Raw genomic sequence first — 25344 nt, 5'->3', positions numbered from 1 at the left:
GCTGACAGGGGGTGGGGTGGGGAGGGGTAGAGTTGAGGGGGGGTGGGGAGTGTGAGGGGGAGTGGGGGGAGGGTGAGGGGGAGGGGGGGTGGAGTGGGGAGTGAGGGGGGTGGATGGAGTGGGGGGCTGACGGGGTGGGGAGGGGTAGAGTTGAGGGGTGAGGGGGGGTGGGGAGGGTGAGGGGGAGTGGGGGGGGTGGGGTGTGAGGGAGGTTGGGGTGGAGTGGTGAGTGAGCGGGGGTGGGGTGGAGTGGGGAGTGAGGGGGGGTGGGGTGGAGTGGGGAGTGAGGGGTGGAGTGGGGAGTGAGGGGGGGTGGGGAGTGAGGGGGGTGGGGAGTGCAGGGTGAGGTGGGCTGGGTGGAGTGGGGAGTGAGGCGGGTGGGGAGTCGGGGGTGAGGTGGGCTGAGTGGAGTGGGGAGTGAGACGGGTGGGGAGTCGGGGTGGAGTGGGGGGGTGAGGGTGGGGGGTGAAGGGGAGTGGGGGGGTTGAGGGGGGGTGGGGTGGAGTGAGTGGGGGCGGGGGGTGGGGTGGGGGTGGGGAGACTCGCGTCGCCAACTCTGGTTGGAGGAGTTATCGCATGACCTTGCTTTGACCTTTGACTCGGGTTTGCTCCCGGCAGTGTCCTGGAGATGATTATTTATTTCCTGGGGACGACAGGGCAATCCTGGAGTGTTGCTTTCCCTATCTGTGACTGACTCCTCACAGCTAAACCACCGACGTGCCAATCCTCACCGTCCCCTCTAGAATGGGTAACCAATCCTCCACCGTCACAGTGACCAATTGCAAAGCCTCGGCCACGTTTATATTCCGGCCCCATATCTGCTCCATCACCAAGACCACCTATTTCCACCTCCGTAACATTGGCCATCTTCCCCCCTTGCCTCAGCTCATCCGCTGCTGAAACCCTCATCCATGCCTTTGTTACCTCTAGACCTGACTATTCCAATGATCTCCTGACCTCCCCTCATCCACCCTCCATAAACTTGAGCTCATCCAGACCTCTGCGGCCCGTGTCCTAACTCGCACCAAGTCCCGCTCACCCATCACCCCTGCACTCGCCGACCTACATTGGTTCCCAGACCAGCAACACCTCGATTTTAAAATTTTCATCCTTGTGTTCAAATCCCTCCAAGGCCTCGCCCCTCCCTATCTCTGGAACCTCCTCCAGCCCCACAATCCCCCCCGAGATCTCTGCATTCCTCCAATTCTGGCCTCTTGTATATCCCCGCTGTTTTTGTGCCACCATTGGCAGTCGTGCTCTGGAACTCCCTTCCTAAACCTCTCCGCCTCTCTCCCTCTCTCCTCTCTAAGGTGCACTTTAAAATCTACCAAGTTTTTGGTCACCTGTCCTTTCTTTGGCTCGCTGTCAATTCTTGCCTGATAACGTTCCTGTGAAGCACTATGGGATGTTTTACCACATTGAAGGCTTTGTAGAAATGCAAGTTGTTCTTTAAAAGTCAATGGCCGATGAACCCTAATATTTATTTGTCAGTGGAATCACAATGTGTCTTGGCCAATCTTCTGCCAAGACCACCAAGGCACAGATAATCTGATCGTTCATTCATTTGCTCTTTGTGGGATCTCTCTGTGCACAAATTGATGGCCAAGTTTCCTCACGCTACAGCAGTGACGGTACTGTGGGGGGGGAGGGGCTGGGCGGGGGAAGAATCGCCCATTAATTTGTCAAGTGCTTCGGGACCTCCTGAAGATAAGATTGTAATGAGACGCTATATAAATGCAAAGCTTGTTCTCTTCCAATCGGTTCTCGGGATGTTGGCGTGACTTGCTGAGCTGTGTTTGCTTGGTTGCAGGGAGCTGGAGGTGACGGTAAGCTCGCTAACGGTGGTCGAAGAGGAAAAGAAACAACTGCACAAACTGTCGGAATCCCTGCAGAATAATTTAGAGGTGAGGGTTGGAACGCTGGTGAGCGGAGGCCCATGATGACAGGGCAGGGCTGGGCTTCGCAGTCACCCTGAGTTCCTGCTCTTGGCTCTTCCTGTCTGGGGCGAGCAGCTGAAATACTTCTCCGCGCGATGTGGAGAGGGCAACAACCCGGGGGACATTGATTTAAAGTAATTGGGGGGAGGTTTACAGGGTATTTGAGGGGAAATGTCTTCACCCAGAGGCTGGTGGGGGTCTGGAACTCACTGCCTGAAAGGGTGGTAGAGGCAGAAACCCTCACTACATTTAAAAAGTACTGGGATGAGCTCCTGAAGTGCCGAAACCTACAGGGCTACGGACCAAGAGCTGGAAAGTGGGATTAGGCTGGGTAGCTCTTGGTCGGCCGGCGCGGACACGATGGGCCGAAATGGCTTCCTTCGCGCTGTAAATTTCTATGATTCTATTCTATGATGTCAACTGTGGCTCAGTGGGTGGCACTCTCACCTTTGAGCCAGAGACATCGAGGAACAGGGTGAGGCCATTCAGCCCTTTGAACATGTTCCGCCATTCAATTAGATCATGGCTTATCTTAACTCCATCTGCCTGCCTTGATGCTGATCCTTAATACCCTCACCAAACAAGCAACTATCAATCTCAGTGTTGGAATTTTCACTTGAACCCCAGCCTCAGCAGCTTTATGCGGGAGAGAGTTCCAGATTCCCACTGCCCTTTGTGTGAAGAAGTGTTTCCTGACATCACCCCTGAACGGCCTGGCTCTGATTTTAAGGTTATGCCCCCTTGTTCTGGACTCTCACACCGGAGGAAATCGCTTCTGTCTATCCACCCCATCAAATCCTTTAATCAGCTTAAACTCCTCAGTTAGATCACCCCTTACTCGTCCATACTCAAGGGAATACATTCTTAGTTGTAATGTATTTGCTTCATGGGTTCTTTGCTTAAGAATTTATAGCAACACATTGCTATTAAGAACTAGTTGTTTTTTTAACAAAGGTTTAACAATCACACCACACATTACCAGTTCATCCACCAGGCTCACAACCACCTGCCCCATCATGGATCCCCCAACTGGCTGGGGTTTTATTGAGTCTTGTGAATATCATGTGACTGGCTAACAGGGGGCACTAAAACTGACAAATAAACAAATTAAACTTTAGACACTAACAGATCAAATTAAAATTTGGTTGCCGTGGATGATGATACACTCCAGTACCGGTGGACACCGCGTGCTCCATCTCCAGGGACACCCAGGGACACCCTGACTCGGATGTATGCGCGGAAGAGAGGCAGGCAGTCAGGCTGCACGACCCCCTCGACCGCCTGCTGCCTGGACCGGCTGATGGCCCCCTTGGCCGTGCCCAGGAGCAGTCCTACGAGGAGGCCCTCGGACCTACCCGCTCCCCTCTGCACAGGATGCCCAAAGTTCAGGAGTGTGGGACTGAAGTGCAACCAGAAATTGAGGAGCAGCCCCTTTAAATAATGAAACAGGGGCTGCAACCTTAAACACTCCATAAAAACATGGAACACGGACTCTTCCAGACCGCAGAAATTGCAGGCGGCCTGGGAGCCCGTGAACCGGCTTAAAAGCTTATTGCACGGGACTGCTCCGTGCACCATCCTCCAGGCCAAGTCTCAACAGCTCTACAATACTCACAGGTGCAGACATCACACTAGTCTATGTAACCTGTCATCATAATTCAACCTTTTTAGCCCTGTTATCATTCTGGTCAATCTGCGCTGCTCCCCACCAAAGCCGATAGTTTTTATTATTAGTAATCAGTGCCCACTACCAGTGTGTACAGAAGAAAAATCACCGGCAAGTAGTGCTTCCTTCTGAAGGTATGTTGGGCACATGGGGATCGGTCCTCCTCGGTGGGTGTCCTCCTGTCCTTGAGAGACCCCCAGCGGGGGAGAGGGTAGGCCGCGTCAGTATTTGGCTGAAGGTTGCTCCCCCAGTGTTTGCTCGAGCTGACCTGCTGCTTTCCTCACACGGCCCCAGTCCCTGTCTCAGGAGAAGCGCAGGATCCTGCAGGAACTGGAGCACAGCGAGCATCAGACCCAGCAGCTCAGCAGCCGCAACGAGCAGCTCTCTGAATCTAGCGGAACATTCCGGGCAGTCCTAGACCAGATCGAGGAGGACATGAAGAAACTGCAGGATGAGAAGGGTCTTGCTGAAGAAAGGTGAGGAGCAGGGGGGAGCGAGGGGGGTGCGCGCGAGGGGGTTGTGTGGGGAGGGTGCGTGTGGGGGTGGGGGGGGGGGAGAGTGCGTGGGGGTGTGTGGGGGGAGTTGCATAGGGGAGGATGTGGGGGGAAGGTGTTGGGGGGGTGGGGTGTGGGGTGCGTGGGGCAGGGTGTGGGGGGGGTGCAGGGTGAGGGTGTGTGTGCGGGAGGGTGTGGGGGGAGGGTGTGTAGGGGGTGTGGGGGAGGTGTGGGGGGGATGGTGTGTGGGGGGAGGGTTTGGGGGAGGGTGTGGGGGGAGGTTGAGTGGAGCGAGGGTGCTTGGGGGTGTGTGGGGGAGAGGGTGTTGGGTGAGGGTGTGGATGGAGGGTGTGTGGTGGGAGTGTGGGGAGGAGGGTGTGGGGTGAGTATGCATGGGAGGGTGCGGGGGAGGGTGCGTATGGGGGGGGGGGGAGGGTGCGTGCGGGGGGGGGGTGCGGGGGGATGTGGGGGGAGGTGTGTGGAGGAGGATGCACGGGGGAGGGTACGTGGGGGGGGTGAAGGGGGGAGGGGAGGTTGCGGGGGTGGGGTGCGTGGGGAGTGTGCACGGCAGTGGGGCGGGGGGTGTGTGAGCGGGGTCCCAATAATGAGTGGCAAACCAGGGATTCTGCTCTGAATGGCCAGGCCTTATTTACATAAAAGTCCCGGGGCTCTAGGCCCTAAGCTCTGCAATCCCCTCCCACATTCTACCTCATGTAAACTAGAGGTGATGCAAAACTCAGCTGCCCGTGTCCTAACTCGCACCAAGTCCTGATCACCCATCACCCCTGTGCTCGCTGACCTACATTGGCTCCCAGTTAAGCAACGCCTCGATTTCAAAATTCTCATCCTTGTTTACTAATCCCTCCATGGCCTCGCTCCTCCTACGGCTCCTGGCCCACAAGGAGTTCTGACAGCAGTATGTATTTACGAAGTACCTGAGCCTCTCCTGCCCCCTTGTCCCCCTCGCCATGGGCCTCTCCTGCCCCCTGTTCCCCCTGGCCGTGGGACTCTCCTGCCCCCTGGCCCCCCTGGCCGTGGGCCTCTCCTGCCTCCTGGCCCCCCTGGCCATGGGCCTCTCCTGCCCCCTGACCCCCCTCGCCATGGGCCTCTCCTGCCCCCTGGTCCCCCTGGCCGTGGGCCTCTCCTGCCCCCTGGTCCCCCTGGCAGTGGGCCTCTCCTGCCCCCTGGCCCCCCTGGCCGTGGGCCTCTCCTGCCCCCTGGCCCCCCTGGCCGTGGGCCTCTCCTGCCCCATGGTCCCCCTGGCCGTGGGCCTCTCCTGGCCCCCCTGGCCGTGGGCTTCTCCTGCCCCTTGGCTCCCCTGGCCGTGGGCCTCTCCTGCCCCCTGGTCCCCCTGGCCGTGGGCCTCTCTGGCCCCCTGGTCCCCCTGGCCGTGGGTCTCTCGGTCCCCCTGGCCGTGGGCCTCTCCTGCCCCCCTGGCCCCCCTGGCCGTGGGCCTCTCCTGCCCCCTGGTCCCCCTGGCCGTGGGCCTCTCCTGCCCCCTGGTCCCCCTGGCCGTGGGACTCTCCTGCCCCCTGGTCCCCCTTGCCGTGGGCCTCTCCTGCCCCCTGGTCCCCCTTGCCGTGGGCCTCTCCTGCCCCCTAGGCCCCCTGCCCGTGGGCCTCTCCTGCCCCCTGGTGCCCCTTGCCGTGGGCCTCTCCTGCCCCCTGGTCCCCCTGGCCGTGGGCCTCTCCTGCCCTCTGGCCCCCCTCGCCGTGGGCCTCTCCTGCCCCCTGGTCCCCCTTGCCGTGGGCCTCTCCTGCCCCCTGACCCCCCTGGCCGTGGGCCTCTCCTGCCCTCTGGCCCCCCTGGCCGTGGGCCTCTCCTGCCCCCTGGTCCCCCTTGCCGTGGGCCTCTCCTGCCCCCTGGTGCCCCTTGCCGTGGGCCTCTCCTGCCCCCTGGTCCCCCTGGCCGTGGGCCTCTCCTGCCCTCTGGCCCCCCTCGCCGTGGGCCTCTCCTGCCCCCTGGTCCCCCTTGCCGTGGGCCTCTCCTGCCCCCTGACCCCCCTGGCCGTGGGCCTCTCCTGCCCTCTGGCCCCCCTGGCCGTGGGCCTCTCCTGCCCCCTGGTCCCCCTTGCCGTGGGCCTCTCCTGCCCCCTGACCCCCCTTGCCGTGGGCCTCTCCTGCCCCCTGACCCCCCTGGCCGTGGGCCTCTCCTGCACCCTGGTCCTCTTGCCGTGGGCCTCTCCTGCCCCCATGACCCCCCTGGCCATGGGCCTCTCCTGCCCCCTGATCCCCCTGGCCGTGGGCCTCTCGGTCCCCCTGGCCATGGGCCTCTCCTGCCCCCTGGCCCCCCTGGCCGTGGGCCTCTCCTGCCCCCTGGCCCCCCTGGCTGTGGGCTTCTCCTGCCCCCTGGCCCCCCTGGCCGTGGGCCTCTCCTGCCCCCTGGCCACCCTGGCCGTGGGCCTCTCCTGCCTCCTGGTCCCCGTGGCCGTGGGCCTCTCCTGCCCCCTGGTCCCCCTTGCCGTGGGCCTCTCCTGCCCCCTGGCCCCCCTGGCCGTGGGCCTCTCCTGCCCCCTGGCCCCCCTGGCCGTGGGCCTCTCCTGCCCCCTGGTCCCCCTGGCCGTGGGCCTCTCCTGCCCCCTGGTCCCCCTTGCCGTGGGCCTCTCCTGCCCCCTGGTCCCCCTGGCCGTGGGCCTCTCCTGCCCCCTGGTCCCCATGGCCGTGGGCCTCTCCTGCCCCCTGGTCCCCCTTGCCATGGGCCTCTCCTGCCCCCTGGTCCCCCTTGCCGTGGGCCTCTCCTGCCCCCTGGCCCCCCTGGCCGTGGGCCTCTCCTGCCCCCTGGGCCCCCTGGCCGTGGGCCTCTCCTGCCCCCTGGTCCCCCTGGCCGTGGGCCTCTCCTGCCCCCTGACCCCCCTGGCCGTGGGCCTCTCCTGCCCCCTGACCCCCCTGGCCATGGGCCTCTCCTGCCCCCTGACCCCCCTGGCCGTGGGCCTCTCCTGCCCCCTGGTCCCCCTGGCCGTGGGCCTCTCCTGCCCCCTGGTCCCCCTTGCCGTGGGCCTCTCCTGCCCCCTGACCCCCCTGGCCGTGGGCCTCTCCTGCCCCCTGGCCGTGGGCCTCTCCTGCCCCCTGGTCCCTCTTGCCGTGGGCCTCTCCTGCCCCCTGACCCCCCTGGCCGTGGGCCTCTCCTGCCCCCTGACCCCCCTTGCCGTGGGTGTGCACACCGTGCTGGCCTCCTCTGATTCCCAGTTAGGATCAGCTCACGCCGCTGATTATCTCATTGGGTCATGACCTTTGGATGTTAAGTAGGCCATCGCCTGCCTGCAGCGGGGTCCTCGGGCGATTGGGAAGGTCGGTGAAGGTAAGATATTTCTGGGAGAGAATGGAGCGACCTCAGGCTGGTAAGTGAACTGTGCCTAATTTTAACACCCTCCAAGCATCATTCTCACGTTAAAATCAAGGCCTCTGAGTCTGCCAATTGGTACCTCTCTGGTACCTCTGCAGGATTAAACTTTAAACCAAGTCTGCCGGAACGTGTGGGCATTAAAGATCCCATTGCATGACTGGAAGAAGAGCAGGGAGTTGTCCCACTGTCCCGTCTGTAATGTATTTGCTTCATGGGTTCTTTGCTTAAGAATTTATAGCAACACATTGCTGTTAAGAACTAGTTGGTGTATTTGCAAAGGTTTAACAATCACACCACACATTACCAGTTCATCCACCAGGCTCACAACCAACTGCCCCACCGTGGATCCCCCGAACCCAACTGGCTGGGGTTTTATTGAGTCTTGTGAACATCACAGGTGCATACATTACAGTAGCTAAGGATTTTGTTTGGAATTTGTTTTGGGCTGTGGGTGACAGTCAAGGCCCCATTTACTGCCCACCCCTAGTTGTGCTGAGACGGTGGAGTGGTGAACTTGCTACTTGAAAGGTGCTCTCAATGATTCCAAGTCAGACACACTGTGTGGGACATGTAGGCCAGACTGGGTCAAGCCAGAAAGTTTCCTACTCAACAGATTCTATAGGAAAGGTAGAATATAGCCTATATTTAGATGCGGTTTATTTCTGTGAAGCATTTTGTAAATGGATATTTCACTGCTCAATTTGGCTGCCGCGTTTCCTACATTACAACAATGACCACACTTCAAAAAGTATTTTGTTGGCAGTGAGGCAATTTGAGCCGTCCTGAGGGGGAGACAGATGCTGTTTAAATGTTCCTTCCTTTTTCTCCTCTCTAGGCTACAGGAGAATGAAAAGCGAGCCCTTGCTTTGCAGGAAGAGCGGGAATTTTACTCAACCCAGTCCCAGGAACTGCAGGCTTCACTCTCCGAGCTGACGATGGAGAAACAGCAAACCGAGAGTGAGCTGCGGGTAAAGTGGATCAGTCACTGTTACAGCATCGAGGGCTTGGTGTGCGTTCCCCAGGACCTGGGGGTGGCAGAGGATGGGCGGGCGGGGGGGAGCGCGGTGGGGGTAAGGGGAGAGTGGCGGGGGGGGTGGAGGATGGGGAGAGGGTGGGCAGGCCGGGGGTGGGTGGGGGGTCAGAAGAGAGCGAAGGGGGGGGGTGGAGAGGAGGGGGGGAAAGTGTGTGGGGGGGAGAGAGAGAGAGTGGGTTGAGAGGACGGTGGGGGGGGAGTGCGGGGGAGGGGGAGAGGGCGGGGGTGAGAGAGCGGTGGGGGAAGGGCAGGGGGGAGAAGGCGAGGGGGAGAGGGCGGGGGGAGTGCGGGGGAGGGGGAGAGGGCAGGGGGGGAGAGGGTGGGAGGAAGAGGGCGGCAGAGGATGGGCAGGGGGAAGAGGGTGGGGGAGTGCGGGGGGAGGGGTAGAGGGCGGTGGGGGAGAGGACAGGGGGAGTGCGGGGGAGGGGGAGAGGATAGGGGGGAGAGGGCGTCAGAGGATGGGCAGGGGGGAGAGGGCAGGAGGATTGCGGGGGGAGGGGGAGAGGGTGGTGGGGGAGAGGGCAGGGGGGAGAGGGTGGGTGGGAGAGGGCGGCAGAGGATGGGCGGGGGGGAGAGGGCGGGGGGATTGAGGGGGAGAGGGCGGTGGGCGCGAGGAGGGGGAGAGGGTAGGGGAGAGGGTGGTGGGGGAGAGGAGGGGTGAGAGGGCGGGGGGAGAGGGCGGGAGGGCGGGGGGAGGGGAGAGGGTGAGGGGAGAGGGCGGGGGGGAAGTGATTGCAGCGGGGGGGGGTGCGGTAGTGTGGGGAGCTGCAGGGGTGGGGGTTGGGGGAATGTGGGTGTGAGGTGGGGAGGTGAGTGTTTTCGAGGTTAGGGGAAACGACCAGAATGCCAATGAAAAATATTTAAGCACAGTTGTTGATCAAAGGATTGTGGAATAGATGGGTCGTGAGAAAACAGAAGATTTGTAGATTTACATCAAGTGAGCAAATACGGGACAGCCTGTGCGTTTTTCCCGTAATGTATGGATATGTGACAGTATGTAGGTTGTGTATTTGTAACATGGTTATTTATTCTCTCTATCTGGCTGTCACTGGCTGGGCCGATATTTATTGGCCATCCCTCGTCGCCCTGATTGAGCCACTTGCTCGGTGCAAGAATTGGGGTCGGACAGGAGTCACGTATGTTAAGGACGACAGGTTTCCATCCCGAAAGAGACATTACTGAACCAGTTGGGATTTTATGACAATCTGACAGCTTCATGGTCAGTTTTACTGATACAGGGTACCAGGACTTTATTCCCAGATTTTATTTTTCACTTAATTCAAATTCTCAAACTGTCATGGTAGGATTCTAACTCACATTCATACATGTAATACAAAGGTAGTCACAATACCTTTTCACACAAAGGTAATATAGAAACATAGAAACATAGAAAATAGGTGCAGGAGCAGGCCATTCAGCCCTTCTAGCCTGCACCGCCATTCAATGAGTTCATGGCTGAACATGAAACTTCAGTACCCCCTTCCTGCTTTCTCGCCATAACCCTTGATCCCCCGAGTAGTAAGGACTTCATCTAACTCCCTTTTGAATATATTTAGTGAATTGGCCTCAACTACTTTCTGTGGTAGAGAATTCCACAGGTTCACCACTCTCTGGGTGAAGAAGTTTCTCCTCATCTCGGTCCTAAATGGCTTACCCCTTATCCTCAGACTGTGACCCCTGGTTCTGGACTTCCCCAACATTGGGAACATTCTTTCTGCATCTAACCTGTCTAAACCCGTCAGAATTTTAAACGTTTCTATGAGGTCCCCTCTCATTCTTCTGAACTCCAGTGAATACAAGCCCAATTGATCCAATCTTTCTTGATAGGTCAGTCCCGCCATCCCGGGAATCAGTCTGGTGAACCTTCGCTGCACTCCCTCAATAGCAAGAATGTCCTTCCTCAAGTTAGGAGACCAAAACTGTACACAATACTCCAGGTGTGGCCTCACCAAGGCCCTGTACAACTGTAGCAACACCTCCCTGCCCCTGTATTCAAATCCCCTCGCTATGAAGGCCAACATGCCATTTGCTTTCTTAACCGCCTGCTGTACCTGCATGCCAACCTTCAATGACTGATGTACCATGACACCCAGGTCTCGTTGCACCTTCCCTTTTCCTAATCTGTCACCATTCAGATAATAGTCTGTCTCTCTGTTTTTACCACCAAAGTGGATAACCTCACATTTATCCACATTATACTTCATCTGCCATGCATTTGCCCACTCACCTAACCTATCCAAGTCACTCTGCAGCCTAATAGCATCCTCCTCGCAGCTCACACTGCCACCCAACTTAGTATCATCCGCAAATTTGGAGATACTGCATTTAATCCCCTCGTCTAAATCATTAATGTACAATGTAAACAGCTGGGGCCCCAGCACAGAACCTTGCGGCACTCCACTAGTCACTGCCTGCCATTCTGAAAAGTACCCGTTTACTCCTACTCTTTGCTTCCTGTCTGACAACCAGTTCTCAATCCACGTCAGCACACTACCCCCAATCCCATGTGCTTTAACTTTGCACATTAATCTCTTGTGTGGGACCTTGTCGAAAGCCTTCTGAAAGTCCAAATATACCACATCAACTGGTTCTCCTTTGTCCACTTTACTGGAAACATCCTCAAAAAATTCCAGAAGATTTGTCAAGCATGATTTCCCTTTCACAAATCCATGCTGACTTGGACCTATCATGTCACCATTTTCCAGATGCACTGCTATGACATCCTTAATAATTGATTCCATCATTTTACCCACTACTGAGGTCAGGCTGACCGGTCTATAATTCCCTGTTTTCTCTCTCCCTCCTTTTTTAAAAAGTGGGGTTACATTGGCTACCCTCCACTCCATAGGAACTGATCCAGAGTCAATGGAATGTTGGAAAATGACTGTCAATGCATCCGCTATTTCCAAGGCCACCTCCTTAAGTACTCTAGGATGCAGGCCATCAGGCCCTGGGGATTTATCTGCCTTCAATCCCATCAATTTCCCCAACACAATTTCCCGACTAATAAAGATTTCCCTCAGTTCCTCTTCCTTACTAGACCCTCTGACCCCTTTTATATCCGGAAGGTTGTTTGTATCCTCCTTAGTGAATACCGAACCAAAGTACTTGTTCAATTGATCCGCCATTTCTTTGTTCCCCGTTATGACTTCCCCTGATTCTGACTGCAGGGGACCTACGTTTGTCTTCACCAACCTTTTTCTCTTTACATACCTATAGAAACTTTTGCAATCCGCCTTAATGTTCCCTGCAAGCTTCTTCTCGTACTCCATTTTCCCTGTCCTAATCAAACCCTTTGTCCTCCTCTGCTGAGTTCTAAATTTCTCCCAGTCCCCAGGTTCGCTGCTATTTCTGGCCAATTTGTATGCCACTTCCTTGGCTTTAATACTATCCCTGATTTCCCTAGATAGCCACGGTTGAGCCACCTTCCCCTTTTTATTTTTACGCCAGACAGGAATGTACAATTGTTGTACTTCATCCATGCGGTCTCTAAATGTCTGCCATTGCCCATCCACAGTCAACCCCCTAAGTATCATTCGCCAATCTATCCTAGCCAATTCACGCCTCATACCTTCAAAGTTACCCTTCTTTAAGTTCTGGACCATGGTCTCTGAAATTACTGTTTCATTCTCCATCCTAATGCAGAATTCCATCATATTATGGTCACTCTTCCCCAAGGGGCCTCGCACAATGAGATTGCTAATTAATCCTCTCTCATTACACAACACCCAGTCTAAGATGGCCTCCCCCCTAGTTGGTTCCTCAACATATTGGTCTAGAAAACCATCCCTTATGCACTCCAGGAAATCCTCCTCCACCGTATTGCTTCCAGTTTGGCTAGCCCAATCTATGTGCATATTAAAGTCACCCATTATAACTGCTACACCTTTATTGCATGCACCCCTAATTTCCTGTTTGATGCCCTCCCCAACATCCCTATTACTGTTTGGAGGTCTGTACACAACTCCTACTAACGTTTTTTGCCCTTTGGTGTTCTGCAGCTCTACCCATATAGATTCCACATCATCCAAGCTAATGTCTTTCCTAACTATTGCATTAATCTCCTCTTTAACCAGCAATGCTACCCCACCTCCTTTTCCTTTTATTCTATCCTTCCTGAATGTTGAATACCCCTGAATGTTGAGTTCCCAGCCCTGATCATCCTGGAGCCACGTCTCCGTAATCCCAATCACATCATATTTGTTAACATCTATTTGCACAATTAATTCATCCACCTTATTGCGGATACTCCTTGCATTAAGACACAAAGCCTTCAGGCTTGTTTTATTAACACCCTTTGTCCTTTTAGAATTTTGCTGTACAGTGGCCCTTTTTGTTCTTTGCCTTGGGTTTCTCTGCCCTACACTTTTCCTCATCTCCTTTCTGTCTTTTGCTTTTGGCTCCTTTTTGTTTCCCTCTGTCTCCCTGCATTGGTTCCCATCCCCCTGCCATATTAGTTTAAATCCTCCCCAACAGCACTAGCAAACACTCCCCCGAGGACATTGGTTCCAGTCCTGCCCAGGTGCAGACCGTCCGGTTTGTACTGGTCCCACCTCCCCCAGAACCGGTCCCAATGCCCCAGGAATTTGAATCCCTCCCTGCTGCACCACTGCTCAAGCCACGTATTCATCTGCGCTATCCTGCGATTCCTACTCTGACTATCACGTGGCACTGGTAGCAATCCCGAGATTACTACTTTTGAGGTCCTACTTTTTAATTTAGCTCCTAGCTCCTTAAATTCGTTTCGGAGGACCTCATCCCTTTTTTTGCCTATGTCGTTGGTACCAATGTGCACCACGACAACTGGCTGTTCTCCCTCCCATTTCAGAATGTCCTGCACCCGCTCCGAGACATCCTTGACCCTTGCACCAGGGAGGCAACATACCATCCTGGAGTCTCGGTTGCGGCCGCAGAAACGCCTATCTATTCCCCTCACAATTGAATCCCCTATCACTATCGCTCTCCCACTCTTTTTCTTGCCCTCCTGTGCAGCAGAGCCAGCCACGGTGCCATGAACTTGGCTGCTGCTGCCCTCCCCTGATGAGTCATTCCCCTCAACAGTACCCAAAGCGGTGTATCTGTTTTGCAGGGGGATGACCGCAGGGGACCCCTGCACTACCTTCCTTGCTCTACTCTTCCTGCTGGTCTTCCATTCCCTATCTGGCTGTGGACCCTTTCCCTGCGGTAAGACCAACTCACTGCACGTGATACTCACGTCATTCTCAGCATCGTGGATGCTCCAGAGTAAATCCACCCTCAGCTCCAATTCCGTAACGCGGACCGTCAGGAGCTGGAGGCGGATACACTTCCCGCACACATAGTCGTCAGGGACACCGGAAGCGTCCCTGAGTTCCCACATGGTACAGGAGGAGCATAACACCCGACCGAGCTCTCCTGCCATGACTTAACCCTTAGATACACTTAAACTGGTAATAACAATGTTAAAAGTTACTGACCAATATAAGAAGAAAAAGAAAAACTACTCACCAATCACCAGCCAATCACTTACCCCCTAGGCTGTGACGTCACCTTTGTTTTTTTGCCTTCTCCCTGTAGCTGCACCGGTACACCTCTCACCGACCCCGGACTCGCGCTGCTCCGAGCTCCCGCCTCCTCGACTGACTGCTCGAACTGCTCGACTCCCGCTGGCCTTTATAGGCCTCTCGCCGACCCCGGACTCGCGCTGCTCCGAGCTCCCGCCTCCTCGACTGACTGCTCGAACTGCTCGACTCCCGCTGGCCTTTATAGGCCTCTCGCCGACCCCAGACTCGCGCTGCTCCGAGCTCCCGCCTCCTCGACTGACTGCTCCGAGCTCCCGCTGGCCTTTATAGGCCTCTCGCCGACCCCGGACTCGCGCTGCTCCGAGCTCCCGCCTCCTCGACTGACTGCTCCGAGCTCCCGCTGGCCTTTATAGGCCTCTCGCCGACCCCGGACTCGCGCTGCTCCGAGCTCCCGCCTCCTCGACTGACTGCTCCGAGCTCCCGCTGGCCTTTATAGGCCTCTCGCCGACCCCGGACTCGCGCTGCTCCGAGCTCCCGCCTCCTCGACTGACTGCTCCGAGCTCCCGCTGGCCTTTATAGGCCTCTCGCCGACCCCGGACTCGCGCTGCTCCGAGCTCCCGCCTCCTCGACTGACTGCTCCGAGCTCCCGCTGGCCTTTATAGGCCTCTCGCCGACCCCGGACTCGCGCTGCTCCGAGCTCCCGCCTCCTCGACCCTTTTAATCCACCCTTTTAACACAACTAAGACCGCCTATTTCTACCTCTGTAACATCGCCCGTCTCCGCCCCTGCCTCAGCTCATCCACTGCTGAAGCCCTCATCCATGCCTTTGTTACCTTTAGACTTGACTATTCCAACGCACTCCTGGCTGGCCTCCCACATTCTACCTTCTGTAAACTAGAGGTGATCCAAAACTCGGCTGACCATGTCCTAACTCGCACCAAGTCCCGCTCACCAATCACCCCTGTGCTCGCTGACCTACATTGACTCCCAGTAAAGCAACGCCTCAGTTTCAAAATTCATATACTTAATTTCAAATCCCTCCATGGCCTCACCCCTCCCTATCTCTGTAATCTCCTCCAGCCCCACAACCCCCCGAGATGTCTGCGCTCCTCTAATTTTGTCCTCCTGAGCATCCCTGATTATAATCGCTCAACCATCAGTGGCCGTGCCTTCTGTTGCCTGGGCCCCAAGCTCTGGAACTCCCTCCCTAAACCTCTCCACCTCTCTACCTCTCATTCTTCCTTCAAGACGCTCCTTAAAACCTACCTCTTTCACCTGCGCTAATTTCTACTTATGCGGCTCGGTGTCAAATTTTTATCTCATAATATTCTGTGAAGCGCCTTGGGACGTTTCACTACGTTAAAGGCGCTATATAAATACAAGTTGTTGTTGTTAATGGAAAAGCTTCTACAAACATACCTCAGTCAGTTGTAAATATAGAGACATGCGAAGCGCTTGAAATAGAAAGCTGCTTGGCCTTGAAAAACTAAGGGGAGGTAATTTAACAAATGGGCATGAATATTAGTCGCAACCTTTCCTTTGCTGGGAAATACCGCCAGTGGGGTTTGATGCAAGTCTTTGTCAGGGAACGTCAGAACATAAAAAATAGGAGCAGGAGTTGGCCATTCAGCCCCTCCTGCCTGCTCCGCCATTCAATGAGATCATGGCTAATCTTCGACCTCAACTCCACTTTCCCACCCGATCTCCATATCCCGTGATTCCCCTAGAGTCCCAAAATCTATCGATCTCAGCCTTGAATATGCTCAACCACTCAGCATCCACAGCCCTTTGGAGAATTCCAAAGATTCACAGCCCACCAAGTGAAGAAATTTCTCCTCATCTCAGTCTTAAGAGGTTACTGCACAAGGTAAAAGTTCACAGGGTTGGGGATAATATATTAGCATGGATAGAGGATTGGCTAACTAACAGAAAACAGAGAGTCGGGATAAAGGGGTAATTTTCCGGTTGGCAAACAATAACTAGTGGAGTGCAGCAGGGATCGGTGCTGGGGCCTCAACTATTTACAATCTATATTGATGACTTGGATGAAGGGACCGAGTGTAATGTAACCAAGTTTGCTGATGATACAAAGATAGGTGGGAAAGTAAATTGTGAGGAGGACACAAAAAATCTGCAAAGGGATACAGACAGGCTAAGTGAGTGGGCAAAAATTTGGCAGATGGAATATAATGTGGGAAAATGTGAGGTTATCCACTTTGGCAGAAATAATAGGAAAGCAAATTATAATTTAAATGGAGAAAAATTGCAAAGTGCTGCAGTACAGAGGGACCTGGGGGTCCTTGTGCATGAAACACAAAAAGTTAGTATGCAGGTACAGCAAGTAATCAGGAAGGCAAATGGAATGTTGGCCTTTATTGCAAAGGGGATAGAGTATAAAAGCAGAGAAGTCCTGCTACAACTGTACAGAGTATTGGTGAGGCCACACCTGGAGTACTGCGTACAGTTTTGGTCTCCATATTTAAGGAAGGATATACTTGCATTGGAGGTTGTTCAGAGAAGGTTCACGAGGTTGATTCCGGAGATGAGGGGGTTGACGTGTGAGGATAGGTTGAGTCGGTTGGGCCTATACACACTGGAGTTCAGAAGAATGAGAGGTGATCTTATTGAAACATATAAGATAATGAAGGGGTTTGACAAGGTGGATGCAGAGAGGATATTTCCACTCATAGGGGAAACTAAAACTATGGGGCATAATCTCAGAATAAGGGGCCGTCCATTTAAAACTAGGATGAGGAGGAATTTCTTCTCTCTGAGGGTTGTAAATCTATGGAATTCTCTGCCCCAGAGAGCTGTGGAGGCTGGGTCATTGAATATATTTAAGGTGGAGATAGACAGATTTTTGAGTGACAAGAGAGTGAAGGGTTATGGGGAGCAGGTAGGGAAGTGGAGCTGAGTCCATGATCAGATCAGCCATGATCTTATTGAATGGTGGAGCAGGCTCGAGGGGCCAAATGGCCTACCTCGTATCGTGGGACGATGGGGGTGAAATTGCCCCTTGCCCCGATTGGGGATGATGACCTTCAGGAGCCTGTATTTTTGTCGCCCGGCCCGGAGGTCGCGTTCCCGATGTAGAATTGGGCCGACTACCCCTCAGAGGGAGCAGAGCGCTGTCTTCGCCGCTCCACTTCCTTTGGGGGGGTGGTCCCGGGCCGGTAGGGCGGGCGCTGGGCCCAGCGCTACGCAGATGCTCCACGTTGTGCTGACGCGCTGCAATGCCCCTTTCCTGTCTGTTAAAGGGGAGGGTCACTGTGCACTCTGCACGGCCCGCTGCTGGCCACCACTGAGTCGCCAGGGCAGTGTGAGACTGGGCCAGCAATCCGGCCCCTAAGGCAGAGTGCTTGAGGAACCTAAAGGAGGAGAGAGCGGTCGAGAGGTGGAGAGGTTGAGGGAGGGAGTTCCAGAGCCTGGGGCCTAGGCAGCTGAAGGCAAGGCCGCCAATGGTGGAGCAATTAAGATCGTGGATGCACAAGAGGCCAGCATTGCACTAGCGCAGTGATGTCGGAGGGTTGTGGGGCTGGAGGAGGTTACAGAGATAGGGAGGGGCAAGACCATGGAGGGATTTGAATACGAGGATATAGCAGGGGCTGAAATGTCGATTGAAGTTGCTCCTGCTCTGTTGTACTCTATTCCCACATAGAAAGAGTTACATTCCTTTCCACTTTTAGCCAGCTCGACTTGCATTGAGTGCTGTCACAGAAACTGATGTGTTCCCCACTCTCTCAACTCCCCAGCAGGGGGTGCACAAGAGCACCATGGGTTAGTTCGTTCTCAGCCGCGGCTCAGTGGGATGTCTCGGATTCAGAAGGTTGTGGGTTCAAGACTTACTCCAGGACTTGGGCACAAAATCTAGGCTGACACTCCAGTGCAGTACTGAGGGAGTGCTGCAGTGTCGGAGGTGCTGACTTTCAGATGAGATGTTAAACCAAGCCCCGTCTGCTCTCTCAGGTGAATATAAAAGATCCCATGGCATATTGGAAGAAGAGCAGGGGAGTTCACCTCAGTCTCCTGGCCAATATTTATCCCTCAACCAGCATCTAAAACAGATTATCTGGCCATTATCACCTTGCTGTTTGTGGGAGCTTGCTGTGCGCAAGTTGGCTGTCGCGTTTCCTACATTACAACAGTGACTACACTCCAAAAGTACTTCATTGGCTGTAAAGTGCTTTGAGACATCCTGAGGTTGTGAGAGGTGCTATATAAATGCAAGTCTTTCTTTCCCTGGAGTGTCAGCCTAGATATTTTTTTCTGCTCCAGTCTCTGGAGTGGGACCACCCACAGTCTTGTTCTCCATGGTGAGAGTGCTACCCACTGAGCCATGGCTGATAGTTAACCATAACTAGTCGTTCATTTTCAGTAACGCACAATTCAAATCTTCAATCCCACCAATTCGTAATCAGGGTTGGGTTATTCAGCAGCCCTTTCCATTCACATCAGCAGTACTGCAGTGTGCACCAGAGGATTGCCACACATACAGTCACACAATCAGGCACCACTCTCACATCTGAGGATTGGAAAATATTTTTCACTGATGTGCCGCACTTTAAAAATAGGACCTTGCAGCTAAGCAGCATTCGAGCAGCTATCTCGCCAGCCCAGGGCTAAATCGCCTGGTCTGTGCTGAGCAGGTGGGTCTCAGTCGGTGGTGGGCTGAGGGGGGAGCCATGTCATTTACCAAGATTCCCCCTCCCCACCCAACCCAGACCAGAGAAGTGAAAATAATTGGCCAGGATTCCTCCTCCCGATCACTTTGGAAGTAGACGGCAGGTGGAGGGCAGCGTCGGGCGTGGCTACGATGCCCCGCACAGTCCAATAGCCTGAAAATGCTTGCTTGAGGAAGCTGGCACCTGAACCATGAGCAACTCGAGTGAGGTGCACGGATAGTCACTGGTCCCACGGAACGGTAGCCCAGCGTGAGGCTGGGAGAAATAGCCGAGAGAAAACAGCTGAATGTGGATAATTGGGCTACATGTGAGGATTACCTGTGCACTCATCACCTGGTCAACGGTAGCCAACATAGGTTCAGAGGGGAAGGGCCCACCTGAGCAACCTCCTTGATTTTCAGGGCTGGAGGTGGTTACAGAGATGGGAATCGTTATGCTCAAAGCTGGAGGGATTCAGGGTGGACTGTGGGAATGGATAAGATATTAGCTAAAGGATAGAAGGTTTGTACTATTTATAGTATATATTAATGATTTAGACTTAAATATAGGGGGCATGATAAAGATATTTGCAGACAATACAAAAATTGGCCGTGTGGCTGCCAGTGAGGAGGAAAGCTGTAGACTGCAGGAAGACATCGATGAACTGGTCAGGTGGGCAGGACAGTGGCAAATGGAATTCAATCTGAGGTAATGTATTTGGGGAGGGGCAACAAGGCAAGGGAATACACATTAAATGGGCGGGTATTGAGAGGTGTGGAGGAGCAGAGGGACTTTGGAGTGGATGTCCATGGATCTTTAAATTTCGATAACGTGGTTGAAAGGCATACGGAATGCTTTCCTTTATTAGACAAGGCATGGATTACAAGAGCAGGGAAGTTACGCTTGAACAAAAGCAAAATACTGCGGATGCTGGAATCTGAAATGAAAACAGAAAATGCTGGAAATCTCAGCGGGTCAGGCAGCATCTGTGGAGAGAGAAACAGAGTTAACGTTTCGGGACGATGCCCCTTCGTCAGAACTGGAAAGTGTTCGGAAAGAATGGATTCTTAACAAACACTGAAAGGGGAAGGGGAAGAAAGATCAAAAGGGAAGGTCTGTGATAGGTTGGAAGACAGGCGAGATTAGAGAGACAAAAGGGATGATGGGCCGAATTGAAATGGTAATGATAGAGGTTAGAAAAAGGTTAATCTGGATAGGGTGTGAATGGCGTAGTAATGACCAGCTGCCATTATAGACAAAGAGGGAAAAAAGAGAAAAGAAAAAAAACAAGATGATGGGGAGGGAAAGGGAGCCAAAGATGGCCAGAGATTACGGTCTGAAATTGTTCAACTCGATGTTGAGTCTAGAAGGCTGTAAAGTGCCTAAACAAAAGATGAGGTGCTGTTCCTCGAGCTTGCATTGAGCTTCATTGGAACAGTGGAGGAGTCCGAGGACGGAGATATCAGATTGGGAGTGGAGTGGAGAATTAAAGTGATAGGTGACCGGAAGCTCAGGGTCACACTTACGGACTGAACAGAGATGTTCAGCAAAGCGGTCACCCAATCTACGCTTGGTCTCCCCAATGTAGAGGAGACCACATCGTGAGCAGCTAAATTGCAAGAAGTACAAGTAAATCATTGTTTCACCTGGAAGGAGTATTTGGGGCCCTGGATAGTGGGAAGGGAGGGGGTAAAAGGGCAGGTGTTGCATCTCCTGCGCTTGCACGGGAAGGTGCCGTGGGAAGGGGAGGGGGTAATGGAGGTGACTGCGGAATGGACCAGGGTGTCGCGGAGGGAACGGTCCCTTCAGAATGCTGAGAGGGGAGGGGAAGATGTGATTGGTTGGATCATGCTGGAGGAGGCGGAAATGGTGGAGGATGATCCGTTGAATGTGGAGGCTGGTGGGGTGAAAGGTGAGGGCAAGGGGACCCCTGACATGGTTCTGAGAGGGAGGTGACAGTAGACATGCGGGAAGTTATGCTTGAACTGTATACAACACTAGTTACGCCACAGCTGGAGTACTGTGTGCAGTTCTGGTCACCACATTGTAAGACTAGGATCACAGGTCACACACAGATACCCAAAGGGTCTTAGGAGTTCTAAGGCATTTTATTAAGGGAGCGGTAGTTCAAATATAGTCAAACACAACACACAATCAGGATAGACTTAGTAGACATATGACCATGACAAGGAGCTGGTACTAGTCCCGATCGGACAAACGGCTGGTGGTACGAAAAATTCTTATCTTTATCATCTGCCCTGAAACGCCTTCTGGGTCTTTCTTTTATTCTCTTCTTAGGGGTGGGCCTGGTGTAGGATATGGACAGGACCGTTTAACCTATGATATGTCGAGTTCTTTGTCTCAACTCTTGGGTGAAACCCTCGTCTTCACATTTATCCTCCCACGGTTGGAGTCAGACAGGCCGTTCTAGATCTTCCGATGTTTTGGAGCTGCCTGTTATCAGTTATTTATGTTCAGGCTGTTCAAGTAGCTTTAGCTATTGTCATGTCATAGGCAGTCCCTCGAACGAGGATGACTTGCTTCTACACCAAAAGGGATGAGTTCACAGATGTTTTAATGAAGGACCCGATATTCCAGTCCTGAACTCCAGGGGTGGAAGATGCCTGTGCGTGGATTTTTTAAATGTGTGGTGGCCGTTGCACATCAGCCACCACACGGGATTGACAGAGCTAGTCTTGGTCCAGTGGTAAGGGTAAACCAGGACGACTGGAGACCTGCTCTCCTGCATGGACCTAGTGCGCACACATATCGCAGTGTGGGCTGTCCCATGCTGCCCCTGGGCCCTCAGCTCTTCCTTAAATACGGAGACCAAATTTGGACACTGTACTCTAGGTGTGGCCTCACCAATATCCTGTACAGTTGTCACAGGACTTCTCTGCTTTTATACTCCACCCCCCTTGCAATAAAGGCCAACATTCCATTTGCCTTCCTAATTACTTGCTATACCTGCATACTAACTGTTTTTGTTTAATGCACAAGGACCCCCAGGTCCCTCTGTACTGCAGCACTTTGCAATTTTTCTCCATTTAAATTATAATTTGCTTTTCTATTATTTCTGCCAAAATGGATAACCTCACATTTTCACACATGTACCCTGGAATGAATTTTTCAATTCTAATACCAGTCAGAATTTACAATTCATTACAACATCAGGAAAGATGTGATTACACTAGAGAGGGTACAGCGGAGATTTACGATGTTGCCTGGACTGGAAAACTTTAGCTATGTGGAAAGATTGGATAGGCTGGGGTTATTTTCCTTAGAACAGAGGAGGCTGAGGGGAGACCTTATTGAAGTGTATAAAATTATGAGGAGCCTGGATAGAGTGGATAGGAAGGACCTATTTCCCTTAGCAGAGGGATCAATAACCAGGGGGCATAGATTTGAAGTAATTGGGGGGAGGTTTAGAGGGGATTTGAGGGGAAATTTCTTCACCCAGAGGGTGGTGGGGGTCTGGAACTCGCTGCCTGAAAGGGCGGTAGAGGCAGAAACCCTCACCACATTTAAAAAGTGCAGTTGAAGTGCATTAACCTACAGGGCTACGGACCTAGAGCTGGAAAGTGGGATTAGGCTGAATAGCTCTTTGTCGGCCGGCACGGACACGATGGGTCAAATGGCCTCCTTTCGTGTCGTAATGTTTCTATTGTGTTCCTAACACAGATGAGGCTGCACACAGGGAGGTTAAAGTAAAAGTGACCTCAATCTTTAATAAGACACTCCAGAGTGAGGAACAGGCCTTAGGGGCCGGCTTATATACAGTGCTCCCAAGGGATGCTGGGATCCTTTGGGACTTCAGGGAATGAGCTCCCTGGTGGCGGAACATAGGAGTGCATGCTTTACAGATACACAACATCACTCCCCCCCCCAAAAGTCAAAGTGAAAACTATTTACAAGGTGAGATGGTCGGGAGCCTTTCTTTCCCTGGTGGACTGCCTCGGTACAAATGTCTGTTCTGGTGTATTGGCTGTGCCCTCACTGGGCTGGCATGTTGTTGGCCCTGCAGGGCTGCTAGGTGAGCCTGGCCTTGCTGGGCTGTTGGGCGTGATGGGTTCAATTTCCTGGTCCGGCGTGATGTCGTTAATCCTTTGGGTTTGCGTTGTGGGCTCGAAAAAGGTGGTGTCTGCTATGGGTTGTTCAGGGCAGTCTGTGAACCGCAGCCTCGTTTGGTCCAGGTGCTTTCTGCAAATTTGTCCATTGTCTAGTTTGTCTACAAACACCCGACTCCCTTCTTTAGCTATCACCGTGCCCACGATCCACTTGGGACCGTGTCCATAATTTAGCACATACACAGGGTCATTCAGATCAATTTCCCGTGACACAGTAGTGCAACCATCGTTTACATTTTGTTGCTGCCGCCTGCTCTCTACCTGATCATGCGGGTTGGGGTGAACCAGCAAGAATCTGGTTTTAAGTGTCCTTTTCATGAGTAGCTCAGCCGGGGGCACCCCTGTGAGCGAGTGGGGTCTCGTGCGGTAGCTGAGCAGTACTCGGGATAGGCGGGTTTGGAGTAAGTCTTCTGTGACTCGTTTAAGGCTCTGTTTGATGGTTTGTACGGCCTGCTCTGCCTGCCCATTGGAGGCTGGTTTAAACGGGGCCGAGGTGACATGTTTGATCCCATTGCGGGTCATGAATTCTTTAAATCGGCACTGGTGAAACATGGCCCGTTGTCACTGACCAGTATGTCAGGCAGGCTGTGGGTGGCAAACATGGCCCTCAGGCTTTCAATGGTGGCAGTGCCGGTGCTCCCCGACATTATTTCACATTCAAATCATTTTCAAAAAGCATCCACCACCACCAGGAACGTTACCCCACAACAGGCAGTCTGCCTGAATGGACAGCTTGTCCTTTCGCCGCTGGAATGGCTTGATTGGCTCTTGCATTTCAACAGGGATGCTAGCCCAGCTCCCATGCAGTACACAATTTTTTAATAGGGACAGCAGAGGATCTTGGCTGGTCCAAGTACTAATCTGGCGGGCCGTGACAGGTGATTTATCATTTTAAAACGCTTCCATGATCATCAACAAGTCTGCGGGCTGCGCCACTATTAACAAGTTTGCAGGCTGCGCCATTTCCACCCCTGTGGTAGGCAATGGTAGCTGACTGAGAGCATCCGCACAGTTCTCGGTGCCTGGCCTGTGGCGTGATAGCGTGAGTGCCCACCTTTGTATGCGGGTTGAGGTATTAGTATTGATCCCCTTGTTTTCAGTGAACAGGGATGTGAGGGGCTTGTGATCGGTTTGAGGCCAAACAGGTACTGATGCATTTTCTTTACCCCAACACACACGCTAATGCCTCTTTCTCAATCATGCTGTAGGCCCTCTCGGCCTTAGACAAGCTCCTGGAAGCATAGGCGACAGGTTGCAACTTCCCCGCAACCTTAGCTTGTTGTAAAACACACCCAACTCCGTACGACGACGTGTCACATGCTAGCACAAGTCTTTTACACGTGTTATACAATACAAGCAGCTTGGTGGAGCATAAAATGTTTCTGACTTTCTCAAAAGCAATTACTTGGTTTTTTTCCCCATATCCAGTTCTCACCTTTGCGCAATAACACATGTAGGGGCTCTAAAAGAGTGCTTAACCCCGGTAGGAAGCTACCAGAATAGTTGAGGAGTCCCAGGAACGACCACAGCTCTGTGACATTCTGTGGCCTGGGCGCGTTCCTGATAGCCTCTGTCTTGGCATCTGTAGGCCGAATGCCGTCCGCCGCGATCTTTCTCCCACAAAACTCCACTTCTGTTGCCATGAAGATGCATTTCGACCTCTTCAGCCGCAGCCCTACGCGATCCAGTCGCTGGAGGACCTCTTCCAGGTTTTGTAGGTGCTCGGCGGTGTCCCGACCAGTGACCAATATGTCGTCCTGAAAGACCACTGCATGTGGTACCAACTTGAGTAGGCTCTCCATGTTTCTCTGGAAGATCGCTGCAGCCGACCGAATTCCAAACGGGCATCTGTTATAGATGAACAGTCCCTTGTGTGTACTGATGCAGGTGAGGCTCTTCAAAGACTCCTCCAGCTCCTGCGTCATGTAGGCCGAAGTCAGGTCGAGCTTGGTGAACGTCTTGCCTCCTGCCAGCGTCGCAAATAGGTTGTCTGCCTTAGGTAGTGGGTATTGGTCCTGTAACAAGAAACGATTAATAGTTACTTTATAATCGCCGCAAATCCTGACCGTGCCATCACTTTTGAGTACTGGAACAATCGGGCTGGCCCACTCGCTGAATTCCACTGGGGAGATGATGCCCTCGTGTTGCAGCCTGTCCAGCTCGATTTTCACTCTCTCCCTCATCATGTGTGGTGAATGGGTCGTGCCTCTGGGACCAAGTGGATCCGCACCCTCACCCCGGAAAAGTTTCCGATGCCTGGCTCAAAAAGGGAAGAAAATTTGTTAAGAACCTGGGAACATGAGGCCTCATCGACATGTGATAGCGCTCGGATGTCATCCCAGTTCCAGCGGATTTTGCCCAGCCAGCTGCTTCCAAGCAGAATGGGGCCACCGCCCAGGACAATCCAGAGTGGCAATTCGTGCACCGTGCCCTCGTAGGTGACCTTGACCATGGCGCTGCCCAGGACAGTGATAAGCCCTTTGGTGTACGTTCTCAGTTTCATGTGGATGTGGGCTCAGGGCTGGTCTGAATGCCTTGTTGCACCACAGTCTCTCAAACATCTTTTTACTCATGATGGATTGG

General features: G+C 53.6%; 1 protein-coding gene across 1 annotated transcript in view; it reads left to right on the top strand.

Annotated features, from left to right (window-relative positions):
* The window catches only part of plekhd1 (pleckstrin homology domain containing, family D (with coiled-coil domains) member 1), a 133052-nt gene that overhangs the window by 81593 nt on the left and 26115 nt on the right, over window positions 1-25344 (top strand). Inside the window, exons 7-10 of the mRNA XM_070877858.1 lie at window positions 744-748; window positions 1811-1904; window positions 3898-4079; window positions 8275-8407. Of these exons, the coding sequence (XP_070733959.1) occupies window positions 744-748; window positions 1811-1904; window positions 3898-4079; window positions 8275-8407 (414 nt within the window). The remainder of the gene's footprint in view (window positions 1-743; window positions 749-1810; window positions 1905-3897; window positions 4080-8274; window positions 8408-25344) is intronic.

This window comes from Pristiophorus japonicus, chromosome 4, assembly GCF_044704955.1.
Source record: "Pristiophorus japonicus isolate sPriJap1 chromosome 4, sPriJap1.hap1, whole genome shotgun sequence".
Classification (NCBI taxonomy): domain Eukaryota; kingdom Metazoa; phylum Chordata; class Chondrichthyes; family Pristiophoridae; genus Pristiophorus; species Pristiophorus japonicus.
This window is presented reverse-complemented; position numbering and strand designations above follow the sequence as displayed.